This window comes from Paralichthys olivaceus, chromosome 12, assembly GCF_024713975.1.
Source record: "Paralichthys olivaceus isolate ysfri-2021 chromosome 12, ASM2471397v2, whole genome shotgun sequence".
In the NCBI taxonomy this organism is placed as follows: Eukaryota; Metazoa; Chordata; class Actinopteri; order Pleuronectiformes; family Paralichthyidae; genus Paralichthys; species Paralichthys olivaceus.
The window spans coordinates 15,195,010-15,209,582 of record NC_091104.1 but is presented as its reverse complement, the minus strand read 5'-3'; the positions used below and the strand labels follow the sequence as shown (position 1 = coordinate 15,209,582).

Here is a 14,573-nt window from a genome sequence, read left to right as displayed (position 1 = left end):
GAGAGCCGAGCAAATACTGCTGTTGTATGACACCAGTGTAGCTGGTACCTGTCTGAATTTATTTGTTGCTTTGTAGGTTTCCAGAGGAGGCGGCTGATCCCGGCCCCCCTGCCAGACACCTCCACCCTGGGGAAGAAGGTGGGCACAGCGGGCCAGTGGGTGGACTTGCCTCCTATGTCTGGACCGCTGAAGGAGCCCTTTGAAATCAAGGTGTATGAGATCGATGATGTGGAACGGCTTCAGAGGCGGCGTCAGGAGGAAACTGCAGAGGTGAGCAGAGGGTCACTGCTGACTTGCTCTACATGGTGGCTCCTCTCACTGAACTTGTTTTAGATAATGTAACGTCTGGGTCGAGGTCTTGTCAATCCCACTTGCTAAGCCCGAAGCAATATTTTGCATGTGTGACATTGATGCCGTAGATGCTCAAGATGTGCCACACAGACTAAGGTTGTGGGAATGTCTTAGCTCACTTCTTCCCAGTTTCTTTTTTAAGAACAAGACAAGAATAATAAGTCTGCGATGTCTGACCTTCTGTCAGCTAAGCGGCAAATCCCACAGCTAAAATGTCTGTATCCAGATTCCTGGAGCTTGGTATTTTGGCAGCGTTCCTCAGGAATGTCAAGAGTTCAGGAGGCAATTACTGACGAGGGTTAATTGGTTTGCATATGAGTGATGACTCGACTTACTGCTGACGATAGCGGTGTGTGTAGTGCAGGGAGAAGCTATGAGAAAGTAGATGCATGAAAAGATTGGTCAGGGAATGTGTGATGAATGCAGCGGCGCCCAACGCTCTTCCAAATCAGCTCACCACAAGCACTCATGGTTGCCTGATCGCTTTTTATAGCTGGCTCCTCTTCTGTGGATCATTAACTGCTCCCACAAGTTCAGCGCAGCCAGACGGGGATTTGTTAAGAGAAGATATTAAATCAGATAGATGGTAGCTTGATTTACTTTCAATTAGGAAAAAAATGATCTTTAAATTTTCTCTCCCGGCCTGAATACAAGTAATGAATTGCTTCTCTGTGACTTTCCCTCACTCTTTAAAAATTACTATTGTAATCTTATGAGAGTGCCTCAATGGCTTGTGTCTGGATATTTACATACTACATGTATGTATGTATATGTAAGAGATTATGTTATATAAAAATATGTCTTGTTCAACATCACCTAACTTGATTTGATCTTTTTTCCTCTTGTCTTCAGCAACCATTCCAGGATGTTGACAAGGTGAGCTCATTTTTCATAATGACTGAAGTTTAATTATAAAAGGTTGCATGACTATATTCATAATTATATCACAAACCTGACATTTTAGGTTGTGTTACCCATTTTGTCATCATTTAAGAGTTATTATTCTTATCTTTAGTTGCCATACAGCCACAACGTGGTCACTGTATTTAATCACCTCTCCTTGTCGATCAGGGCCTGCTGTATTTCAACAGTAAGCTGAAAATACTGGAGAGAAGGCAACAGCAAGTGAAGGACCTGAGAGTAAAGCATGAGGTGTTGTTGGAGGAACTGGAAGACACAAAGACCCGTTTGATGATGGATCCCTGCAAGTGGATAGGAGAGTGTAAGTAACTCCAGAGAAGTTGTAAATGCAAGATCCTGTCAAACTTTGTAAGAATTATTTGGAGACAAATCATCTAACCAAATGTTATTTCACTTTCACAACAGTTGAGGTGGACCAGAGTTTGGATAAAGAGTCTCCAGAGTATCTGGAGGCCCTGGCACAGGCAACGGAGGAGCTGGAGTTCTGCGTCAACCTATGCAAGTCCCGCGTCATGATGGTGACCTGCTTCGACATCAGCATGTCGTCGACGTCGTTGTCTGGCACGCAGGAGGGACTGCGTGAAGTTGAAGTTTGAGGAAGAAAGAAAGTTGAGGTGGAGAAAAGAGGAAGTGATAAGAAGGATGATGAAGAAATGTAGCAGCCAGTTTCTAGTTACCACTGAAATGAAGAACAACCAGAGGCAGAGATGAGAGTGGATCATTGCATTGATCAACAGAGGAAATCTGAACCACCTAACTACAGTGCCTCGTTGTCCAGGACATGGTTTTAAAGACAGAGGAATGAAACGTGAGCACAAATGTTGTTGCCCAAATGGCAAGGCAGTGGCCATCACTTACTCAAGAGTCACCAACACCTGGAAGTGCCTTTTTTATCACTTTGTTTTGAGTCATTATTTTTCATATGGTGCAGGTATCTTAAGTATACCCGAGCAAACCCTGAACATATTGCTTTTATGAAAAAATATTTTATATTGCATTGTATAGTGTATTTATATGATTATGTGGTGTGTACAAATATCCTTTTACGGGAAAAAAAAATAAAGACACAAAAAAGAAAAAAGCAATAAGCTAATGTTATTGCGCTCCCAGACTTTGCCTTTTCTCTTGTTTCAAACCTCAGTCTGCATTTTATCCATCTTCATTCAACCTCTTGCGCCTTATGTTAACTCTCTGGTTCTGTAGTTTTCTAGATTCTCAAACTGGACTGTGTTATCTCATCAAGGACTGCATTCACTGTTGTCACTCGTCTCCTGCCAGCCGGCCTGTAAGAGGCTTGCAGCGCTGAGTGAATTTTGTTTTTTCTCCAGTTGCCTTGATCAAAATGGGTCTCAGTGGACGTTCTAAGGTAGAGCGGCAGTTTTGTTGGGGGACAGGAGGCTTCTTCAAGCTGCAAAATGATGAGACATGAAGCCAAAACATATCAATCAAAGGGCCACTATGATGGTTAGTGAATGATTATTCTTGATTCAGCCATTCTCTCTGGTGCCTCAGTATGTGGCAATGCAAACCTGAGAGATTTAACCTTCCCCACACTAGCCTATGAGGATAGCATAATGAATGGTTCCATTGATAGTGGTGCTCATCAATGAGCCTGATTCCTCTCCAAATGGAGAGAAACACTTTCAGACACTGTATGATAAAGGGGCACAGATGAGATAGCACAGGTCTACCGGCCTCATACCCAGTACTTTTTTTAAGTGCTGCCAATCCTTGGCTCTATGCATTCCAATACATTTACTGCAAGAACCTCAGTACAGACTTAAAGGGCAACAACATAGTTCTGGCCTCTTACGTCCCCTACCCTTTTTTTAAAGAGCTCAATTAATGAAGTTGAGCCAGTGTCCAAAACGATAACTTCAGAATTGTTGAATTTCCTGTGAAATGATGCAGTGATTAAGAGCCAATGATCATAACATTGTTTAGCAAAATCAATCATGACATCAGCTCTTCAAAGCTGCCAGAATGTGTTTGTTGTAAATCAAAATGGCTGACATGGAGAGAACAAAGATGATAGGTGAAAATGATTGTCAAGAAAAACAAACTGGCTTTGTTGTACTTCGGTGTGTTTGATTTCTATATCTATGACAAAATGACTTTGTGTTGTTTCTTTTACAAAGATGTACTCTCTCAGGCCCTCTCTGAAGATGCTGCATGAGATTTTTTAATCATTTCTAAGAATGATTTCTACTCCATTTTTATCATTCTAATTTTTTACAATAACTTCAGTTTTCAATGATGTGTGGGGGTTTAGGCTCATGAATTAAAGAACTATTACCAAACCAAGACCTTTTTTCCAATAAATTATTATATGTAAGGTCATATTTCATATCAAAACCCATATTTTCGAATCTCTTTGTTTTTGTATAGGACTTTCAGACCCAATGTATAAATGTATGATAAGGCAGCTTGTGTTTTACTTTTACAGTACCTGTGAATAAAATGGTTCCACATACTGATGATTCAGAGTTGAAGAGTTTATGTTCTTATTCTCAGTCCTGTTTCCACATCATAACAAAGAAGAAAGAGGTATGCGGAGTGAAAGCCTCTAACAGCAGACAACAAAGGGGAAACTTTTGTTTCTTGAAACACACTTTTTTGTCAACTAAGCACTCAACTCTACCACTTCCACCTCAAGCCTCTGTCTCCTTCTGTATGTACAATATGACAATATGAGATATACAGTAGGATATAAAATCATGCATCAGACACTGATTTAACTTACCTTTAAACACCTTCTTTATAAAATTTTTAAATATATACCAGGCACATACACCACTATTGCATTTGAATGGCAGGAACCTCAGAGATGAATATCATAAAAACAAAACCATATGCTCAAGTACATTTTTATGATTTGGTCGAAATGATGAAATAAGTAGCATTTTACATGGCAGGGGAAAGGTAGGATGATTCAAAGGGACGGGACCGACAAGGTTGGATTATAAGGTACATGTTTTGAGCACAATGTTATTAACCTATAATCATTAATGGATTGTTCTAGTGAAACTCAAGCTTTCTGTGTTTTTCAATTGTGAAGAGAGCGCCCCCTTCCCCCCTCTTATGCACATGAAATGGTTCGGTCCAGCTCCCAAACCACGTGTTAACGCCACCTAAGGGGGTGATCAGTGCAGGTGCGACACGTGTCTAAGCTTCCTGAAGAAAACTTCTGAAGACAACGAGGACAGAGACAAAAGCCAACAGAGAGGATGCGTGTGTGTCTCCCATAACTTCACTAAGAAAGGTGAGTGTTGTCCGTGAATCGTAGAAAATAGTCCACAGTGAAATAAGCTAATGGAGCCATTTTAAGTGGACACCTGAGGATGTGAACTAGAACACACTTGACTTTAGGGCTCATTCAGAAGCGCCACCCTACAAATCAATAGCCATGCATTGCTATGGCAACAACACAATGGCAGAATTCAGAGCATATTCCTGTGTAAGTATATTCTCATACCTGAAACCAAACGAACTATAATATGAACACCAAACCACATGTCCACAAACACAGCATCCAAAGCACAGCTGGTCGTGTATAGTGGTGGTGGATCATGAACAGTGGTGGGTTATGATGTGGTGTGGTGGATCGTGGACTATGATTACAACAAGACTGCTTGATATACAATATGCCTTCTTACATATTCTACTAATTATGGCAATAACTCCTCCATTTTAATTGTCATTGCTGCTCCCTTCATCTCTATCAGACCATTTCTTTTGTATAAATACTTTAAACATTGACACACCTTTCCAAAAGACTTTAATTCTCTCTTTCAGTCTCTCATACATATAATTTTGAGAAGAAAGTTAAATTTTTTGCACCATCTCTGTCAATATGTTGCAGTTAACTCACCTTTTTGCTGTAATGCGATGATTAAAGGTCAGATCTGGGACATGCTTGTCCTTTGTGAAAGTGCACTTGCCTTTGCTCACCCGAGTCAACAATAGTAAATCGGAAATTAGGTAAAATGTTGAGTCTGATGTGTAGAGGAAATGATGGAAAAAGAGATGTGGGTCTAGAGTAATTACTGTCTCTACCAGGAGGGCCCTCTGCTCAGTGTGATACATGAAATCCTGTTGCGTATAGTACTGTATGCGTTTGGGTGTGTTCTAGCAAACCTGCTGTGCAGCAGCATCTCTCCTCCTCCCTGTTAATTCTGTTTTGATCAAAAGCATAAGAGGTTAATTTGGCTGACTGGCGAGACCAGCTGGTCACTGTGTTTCAAATCAAATTCGCTGGGTGATTTTTGCTCCACGGCTCAGTGGTTTTTGGCATTCTGACACCTTGTGAAGGCCGGTCTAGACCGAGTCCACTGTATGGCAGAGTCACATCAAATATTCTGCTCTACATTGTATTATATAAATGGTAAATGGACTTCATTTATATAGCACTCACTCAACTTTATAGTGAGTGCTCTATTGCACTTTACACTACTTTACAAGTCACGTTCGCCCACACAGTCATACAGCATTTAGCTGCCTTTTTCCTCTCACACATCATTTACACTCTAGCTGACATGAATATGAAAATGTCCGGACTCAGTTTTCTGGACATTTTCTGACTTTGTATTACACAAATAAAGAATGCAGCAGGAGCTTGTTCAGGTGGACACACTAGGAAGATTCAAGCGAGGGGTGACACCTGGGTAGACACTGTAGGACGTGTTTAAATTCCACTGCAGAAAAACTGTCTTTCTCTACAGCATATTACACTAGAGCCAAAAGCTCTCGAATTGCATTACGAGCTTTTTATGTCTTCTGTTCATCAGATATCTGTATTTTTCCTGTTACAAGTCTGATGTATGTTTGAAATATCAACGCGTGTGCTGTTGAGTTTTACAGGCGATTTCCTTCTGTATTCTCACATGAGCTAACTCGGACATTGTCCAGCAGTAAAAGTTCTGGTAAATGTGCAGAGCAACTCACCTTGACATTTGTGTTCTCACATAAAGCCCTTCCTGAAAATTTAAGGAAAATATTGTTCAAAAGCAGCTTCTGACAGAAAAGCTGGGAATTTCTGGGTTTAATGTCTTGATCAAAGACACTTCAACATGTGGACTGGAGATTTTGAGGATCACACCACTGACCTTCACATTAGTGGACAACCTGCTCTATCTCCTGAGCCACAGTGTTATTAGGAAGCTGCTGTGCAGAGTGGAAACAGTTGGCCAGAGCCGCTGCAGACGTCTGATGGCTTCTGAGCCAGTCAGCCCCATGTATCCCAGCCCACTTTGCCTCAGGGCTCTCATCATTAGCAAGGATTTGGGTGTTGTATGAGAATAGCAATGAGTTCACTGAAGAGTCAGGAGTTTCCTCTCCCTTCTCTTTCCCTCACTTCAACCCAGCACTGACCCTTCACTGCAGCTCTCTTTACTCTTGGGAAGAGGCTTTATCCCAAAGCAATCCCGATCCAGTCCTCAGTCTGTTTGCTATCTTTCCTTTTGTTAGTGTCTTTTCTTTGTTTCCGTTATCGTTTCAAGTATTAGTTCTGTTCATAGTGTGTTCTCCTGTCAAACTGACTCTGAGCCTCTGTAAGTTCTCTTTTTCATATACATCATTGTTAGACATTTGAAAAGCCTCTTAAAATTGGACTTATAAAGTTCCAAATTACAATCACATTAATTTCTTTATTCAATGGTTTGTCACTTTAGATGACCTCTTGTCCTCCAATTAGACTGAATGTCGAATATGTTTAAATGGACATTGGCTGTATGAACCCTCTCAACCCCCTCCACTGCAGTCTGCATCTGCCTGGGGCATTGTTAGTGGTGGCAGTTGCTGGGTTTTGGATTTACAGCACTATGGGCCCACAGCTTGGCCTGTCTTAACCAAGCTTGCTCTTTGAAGAAGGCCTATAAACCTGACCAAATGCTGCCTCTTATTCTTAGTAATTAAAACAAGCTGGCGTGAAGGAAAGTCCTTAAATTATTGGAGACTAAGCAAGATGTAAGCCTCACACGCAGTCTCTGGTTGTGCTTCAAGGGGGTCATAACTATTGACATCTCCATCCCCAAAACAGATGGCATGTGTGGGGAGTGTGCACCAAAGACCGAAACCTCTTACGAGCTGTAGTCCTGGAGGCTTTTCTACTCGTATGTACTGTAAATTATTGAAGCATGGGTGGCCATACAAGTCCAACAATATGCCACTAAGCTGAGATAATGCTACAGGCTGTAAATCAAACCAAATAAATCCATAATGAGAATTAATTAGCCTTTTAGAGACAACTTGAAATGACCTATCGCTGAAATTGTATCTTATTTACTGTGTGTAATTAAGCAAAGCATCAGGGGCAAGAGAAGCTCAGGATCAATCAAGCATTGCCATTATAGGTGGTAATGATGTAGATGATATAGGGCTAATATTTTACCATATTGGTACAAATTGGAATGTAAATCATCCCTTGTATTAGTTTTACTGATCGTCCTGAGGCCTCATTCAGCCTCCATGGTTTGGACAGTGATGAGGAGCAGGATGTGGGTCAAGAGATCAAACAGACTGTTGTGTGTTGACCTACTCGCTGGCAAGGTAATGAATATCCAGGAGATGAAGATGCGCACACACGCACACCGTCTCTGATGCTGCCTGACAGTGAGCTGGCAGTGTTGTCCTCTTAATTATGCAGTCTGAAAATGGTCTTGCGATGCAGGAAGAGGTCACTGCAGAGGTGGCTGTTTCATATTCTCCCGTTTATGTAATTTTCTCCATCATTGCACATACTTAACCGGAATCGACTTCAGTATATGATTCAGAATGCTGCTTATTCATGCACAGTCTTTGGTTTATCATGTTTGGCGAGTACATGATGCACTGACCTTGTCAAGTACTTTCTGGATTGCATGCACTGACCTTGTTTTATCTGTGGTCTTGTAGTCCCTTGAACCCGATTGCTTGTAGATAACCACTGATTTACATAAAAGCTTTGTTTAGGTGTACTGTTTTAAAATGCTTTCAGAATACTGATGTGAACAGTTAATGTGCAATGAATATTCATGGTTTTGAACAAGGTTCTACACAATTGAGCAGAAAAACGACAAAGTGTAAAGTCCTTGATTAGAACAATTGTTTGATAGGTTCCTCCATACCATGGTTGGATTAATGACTTGGATTTCTTTTCTGCACTTTTTTTTTTTTTTTCGTAAAAGGTTTCTGCTCTTTTAAAGATTTGCAAATTGCACTTGAGATCATCAGCCATAAAAAAATCATTATTCCTGTAGTAGAAGCTCAATAATTTAATTCCACAAAAAGTGCTCGCTCAGATATTGCTGTTAATTGCATGATGAAACTGAATAGCCAGCCATTCCATCAGGTTGTGCTCTGATAACAGATGGGCACGTGTGACGAAAAAGGCCATTTTTAATTAGTTTGTCCGAAGACGTTTTCTTCCTGTCAGCCCCTTGCACGTTTTAAGTTTCCGAGGCTGCCAGTCAGGCTTGTAGCTGGCTCCCAGCAGCAACCATCTGGTGGACAGCGGAACCTGGGCTACAGGATGGCTCCCCACTCCACTGAGCCGACATGTAGCCCAGGGACAAAGGCAAAAGTCTTATGTTGACGGGTCTGTACTCTGTCTGCTCTGTGTAGGGATCAGGGGTCAAACTAACTACTTCCTAAGCTATGTAATGTTGTTGAGAAAGGTCGGACAGAACATGATGGTTGTAAGTGTGGTGAAGGCTAAATGGAAATGATATGTGTTTAGCATGTCTTTCATGTTGCAATCTGGTTTACATTAGATACATGTAGAAGATTTATGATTAAAGGTTTTTTATCAGCCCTTAATTGATGTTCCCTCTTCACATACCCTCTCGCTGGTTCTACAGTGACCCCTTGATAGTAAAAGCATATACTTTGTGTAATTTGACAGAATATAGTTTGAGAAAGGAGATTAAGTTTTGAAAGGCTGTTCATCAGTAGATTAGAAGCACATTTCACAAGGTGATTGTTGAGCATCTTTCTTTCAGGATGATTTCATGTTCACAATGATTTGCATGTTATTTGTTTTCCATTCTGTCTGTTTTAGGTAGGTACAATAGCATGTTTAAATTTAAAGAGCATTGCCATTGCCATCTTTCCAGATGAACTGTAACTCATGAAATGCAAAGGCTAACGTGGTTTCTGGTATCTCTGTTATGGTGACTGATAAGATGAATTGAATTTCGTTTCCTTTCTCAGAGGAATAGTGTTTGGTTTTTTTTTCCAGGAAAACTGCGTTGTAGTTGAAGATGGCATTTGATTTTGCAGAGCTTTGATTGCTTTCTCTAAAACCTTTATACATTGAATCAAGCGTTCTGCCTCTGAGAGGGAGTTTTCCAAACAATCTTCAAGTGTGAGCAATCCTTCAAAACAAGTATCGTAACAAAAATACACTTTTGATTTGTTTGCTCATGCTGGAATGGGCAAAACCAAATTTTAATGTTGTGTGCAGGCCTTAAAAACAGCAGAGGGTTGGTATAACAAATTGGCAGATAAGTAGTGCAGCTATAACTGTAACTGTAGCTGTGTGATGTGAAATGGTTTAATGAGATGGAAATTGCAACTTCAGAGACTTGATCCAGCCTCTACAAGCCTAAAAAGCATACTGAATGTACTGCAAAGCATACTCAGATAAGTGAAAGGAACAATTTTCTTCTTAAGTGTGAGACCTTGCTGTGTACTGAGCATATATCACAATTGCAGACCATATTTTGATATGTTCTTCTCTATTTGATTCATCCATATTGACGACAGTGGCCAGAGGCATTGTGGTATTTTGTGGTCAGGCAGTACGTCTGTGCCATTCTTCTTAAGAATGTCTTTTCTTCATAATTGGTACAAATGCATACTTGGACGCAAAAATGAGCTAATTCGAATTTGAAGGTCCAAGGTCAAATTCGCTGTGACCTCACAAAACTCTTTTCTCGAATTTTGCACGAATGTTCACTTACACTCTGAGATGAAGTGATTTGATTTGGGTGCTCAAATATCAGGTAATGTTTTTGGCCTCATGAAAATGATATCTCAAATCTGCCTTTTAGGGAAATTCTTCAAATTTTGCCCAATTGTCACTTGGACTGATTAGATATCATCAGTCAAAGGTCATGGTGACCTGTATGAGTCTGGAATTATTTTTATGTGGACTGAAACTGCACCGACAGAGATTCTAATGCCACTTGCTCTGGTTTACCTCATCGTGAAACCAGATTGTGTTTTTTCTGTTTGCATGTTCATGAAAAATTATAATCAGACCATCACATTCCAACCTGGGGTTTAATCCACCAATCAGACGAAGCCTTGTACTATGCATCATGCTTTCATCTGCCCCTCACTCACACCTTTTGATAATGTGTGCTGTTTTCATTTTCACATGCAGATGATGAGGAGGATGATTACAATAGTGAGGGACTTTTTTTCTTCTCCGCATGTCTCTGTTGCAGCAGCGAGGGGTCTCTTCATTGTCAGCACTGAGTTATATAGTGCATTGTCTCGTCAGACAATTTGAGACACACCATAGTGGTGACAGCCCCAACACCGTCTTTGTATCCCCTCCCCCTTCTCCCAGAGTAGAGCTTGATTTGTGCAGGTTGCTGACAGGATGCTGTCAGTGGTGATGTCTAAAGTGGAATATGTGCAAGTGAAGAGGTTAATTACACAACATTTAAGACCCTTCTTTCCCTCACCATACATGCTGTAGCCAATCACGTCCTCGACACTCGCTAATCAAACGTGGGCTGGCAGCTCTGAGCTGTGGCAACAGTTGCCGTGATGGCGGCTTGTCTGGCAGGGAGCGCACGTCCTGCTGTTTGCCTATTTGAGTTGGTTGGCAGGCTGGTGCAATCCCCCCGCTTTTGCTGCTTTTCATTCATAGCCAAAAGAAGGAGGAGAATAACTGTCTTCTCTGAATTACTGAAGGACTGAGTCGTTCTTTCTTGTCTGGTTTGTGCTTCATTAAATCTGGCAATCATGTAAAAATAGAAACGATTTGTCAGTGTTCAAATAAACAATACAGTAGAATACATAAGAAAATGTTATTTAAATGTATAACAGTGTATTATAGAAGGAGCCACATAATGTTTTATACCAAGGTGGACCAAGCTGTGTTCACAAACCAACGTTCAAAACATACATTTCAAAATTGTGAAGACAAATTCCAATCGTGCATCATGATTCTATGTTTAAGAGCATGGGGGATGCCCAATTTTGATGTAAAGCCCTTTACATTTTAGAAAATGTAAAGTTCTGAATCAAAGTTCTTGTATTCCTTTTGTTTATATTTAAACTATTCTGTTCTGATTTTTGTCTGCTTTCTGCTCTGTTGTTGCAGTGCTACATTAGACAAAGTAGAAACAGATGGAGCACACTGAGTTTTGGTGACAAACTTTGAAGTTGAGATGAGGTGCCGAGACGTGACATTCTCGACCGCCCTACCCCTCATGTGCTGACACTTCAACACGGTTGTCCAAAGCTCAAAACGTACGGGCGCCACCGGCCGCTCCATGTCACTAATGTTGTCACTCTGCTGCCTGAACTCACAGCTCATGCTTTCATCTAGTCCACTTAAAAGGACGACCTCTCTGACCTGTCCGGTCACACACATCTCACTGTAGTACCTCTCACCACTGTAGTAATGAGCACGGCTGCTGACACCCTGTGTGGACACGTGGATGAGAGTGACGGAGATTGAGAGAAAACTAGAAAGCCTGCGGTTGTAGCAAACTCCATTTCCCAGTGGCTCCCTCTGAAGTAGTGTACAGACATCTAGTTGTATAGTGATGAATAACCTATTGCATATATGCAAAGATGTATATGAAAACATTCATGGTTGGCTTTTATTCTACAGGAGGACCACGCTAATTATGCTCTTTTTATTTCTCTGAGGGGCTGCATAAGGAAGATGCTATGGTTATGCAGATTCCCAAAGGTATTAAAATCAGAGGCTTGTAATCACTTGGTCTTTATGATTGATATTATTATCTTATAGTGAAAATCTTTTGCTGTTGCACAAGACAGTAACTTGACTTTGTTGCTAGTTACACAAATGAAAAAGGGTAGAAAGCCCTCAGAGGATAGAACAAAACATAATGTCCTTGACAAAGCTCAGCCTCGTTCTTTTTTAGATGAAGCAAAGAGACATTGTTCAGAAAAGCAGCAGTGAGATTATTTCTGGTGCCAATTTCCCAGAGGTAATGTTCATTGTGTTTTTAGTATGTTGTTCCATAGCAACCGAGATGAAATTGTTTTATTGATTTGCTCAGGAGGAAATTAGGCCTCACCCTGTCCGTGCATTTCATTCTGCCCTGCCTCCTCTGTCTCTGAACAACTTTCCACAGATATTTCTTCCTCCTCTTTAATTACCACTGGTTACCTGAATGGCATGGCACACGGAGAGCTGCCCTCGTAATTAGCTGTCAGCTGTTTTAAGGCACAGCTCATTGATTAGGTCATGATCGCTAATAGGACGTGAAATCTCGCTGCCTTCTCTATTGATATAGACAACGATGAATGGAGGTTTTAAATCTCTGCCAGACCTCAGAGTTAAGTACTTGAATAGGCAAAATGCGTGTTTTACGATCACGTTGGAGTTATGAACATTTTTAGTGCATCTTTTTTTCATCACCTTGTCTGAATTGTAACCACTGACTGAGTAGGCTAATGTATAAAATCTGTGATTCCAGCAATGTAATAAGTTTCTAAAAAAATTGAATAAATCCGGTGAATGATCAGCATGCTGATTTTAGGTCTGGAATTCTCCACTACTTTTTATTTGGCCAATCTGTTGCCATCAGATGCAGTTGGGTGACGTCCTCCCAGTTGGCCCAGTTGGCTGACAGGAAGCTTTCAGGCTTGATATGGTGTCTAACTGTCCAAAAGCAGTTAGTGTAACTGCAGTCTGGCTTTGCATATTGGAGGGCTGTGCTGTGACTGGATTAAGATGTTTTTAAAGTTTTACCTCCACATCTCCATCTAACAGCATATTGAATGTGCCTTAGTCTGTTTTTGTAATCTCATATATTTACTGCTCATCATTTTGCTCATCAGTGCAAACAGGATCATCTTGTTAAAAGGACAGCCCTAAAATGCAAAACTAAATGTGGATGAATGTGCAAATTAAAGTCCACCTAAAAATGATTTCAATTTGCAATATATGACTTGAACGACTCGGGGTTTCTCAATCAAAACAACGACAAAAGACCACATTTGACATTGTGAACCGGTGTGTACTATCATTGCAGATGAAAATCTACCTCGCGCAATTCAGAAAATGGCAATGAATCATACATTACAATGGCCGATACAAACAATGGAGGGAAAAAAACTGCCAATTGGCTATTAGTGTATTTTCTGTTTTTTCATTCGTTGCCCCAGAAATAATAGCAGAGACAGAAAAAGCCACCAGTAAAGCGAATACGATGAGATTAAAAGGCGAACAAATTGAAACATCCTGTTACCTTGAAAACAACTGGGGATTTCTCAGGTTTTGAACATTTTGGAAAATATAAGATTTTTTTTATATATAAAAAGTGAAAGTAACCAGCCTCATATTGCCAACTGTGTATATAATATATATAATATCCAGATCTCGGCACAAAGTTTCTTTGTTCATTTGTAATCATTGATCTTCCCTCTGCGAATGTGACTTGTCTGAACAGGTGGGCCCGTGCCTAAAGGCATGTGAACTCGAGGCCTCGGCAGTTCCACCATCCAGACTTTGTGTGCAAGGGACTTTTGGCGGACGTGTTGCAGCCCCTCCTCCTCCTCCTTCCATCTCCACAGCTCCCCAAACACAGTTGTTCATGAATATGGATAGCAGGCAAGGCTCCCTGGCATCATTAAGGTGCCACAAGCCCATATAAATCACATCACCATAAAACCTCCAAATGCTCTGATAAAGAAGGTAACATGATAACAACTGGCAGAAGTCAAGAAGACAAACAATTCTTGAGATGAGGAGCACACTGTGGATTGTTGATGAGCTGTGTGCTCTGCACTTTGATTGCGTCCAGTGTTACTCTGCAGTTGTGTTAACACCCTCAGACGTCTCATGTGACAGGGCTGGATGCAGTTACACGCAGACACAGTTTGTCTTGGCTGCGATGTTGACAGGCACTCATGCACAGCTGCAACAGACTAGAAGACTCAGGGGGAGAAAAGCTGTGAAAAATGAGTGCTTGTATTGCTCTTAGTTCCTACTTTTGTCCAACTTTGTACTTTGTAGCGTTTGCACCAATGTGAGTATGATGGTCTGTGTCCGCAGGAATTGTATATAGTATATAATTTAAAAAGGAGATAGTGGTGGTTCCAGGTAACAT

General features: G+C 40.9%; 1 protein-coding gene and 1 long non-coding RNA gene across 11 annotated transcripts in view; both read left to right on the top strand.

The window, feature by feature from the left end:
- The window catches only part of kif26ab (kinesin family member 26Ab), a 71,666-nt gene extending 67,916 nt beyond the window's left edge, over positions 1-3,750 (top strand). For all 5 annotated transcript variants that reach the window (XM_069535098.1, XM_069535099.1, XM_069535100.1 and 2 more), the window contains 4 exons: positions 77-270; positions 1,204-1,227; positions 1,423-1,573; positions 1,678-3,750. In XM_069535098.1, coding sequence (XP_069391199.1) covers positions 77-270; positions 1,204-1,227; positions 1,423-1,573; positions 1,678-1,868 — 560 coding nt within the window. In that variant the 3' untranslated portion in view covers positions 1,869-3,750. The remainder of the gene's footprint in view (positions 1-76; positions 271-1,203; positions 1,228-1,422; positions 1,574-1,677) is intronic.
- Positions 3,751-4,396: 646 nt separating this feature from the next.
- Positions 4,397-14,573, top strand: part of LOC138404808 (uncharacterized) — a 112,436-nt gene continuing 102,259 nt past the window's right edge. For all 6 annotated transcript variants that reach the window (XR_011244729.1, XR_011244728.1, XR_002202636.2 and 3 more), the window contains exon 1: positions 4,397-4,534. This is a non-coding gene — a long non-coding RNA (uncharacterized lncRNA). The remainder of the gene's footprint in view (positions 4,535-14,573) is intronic.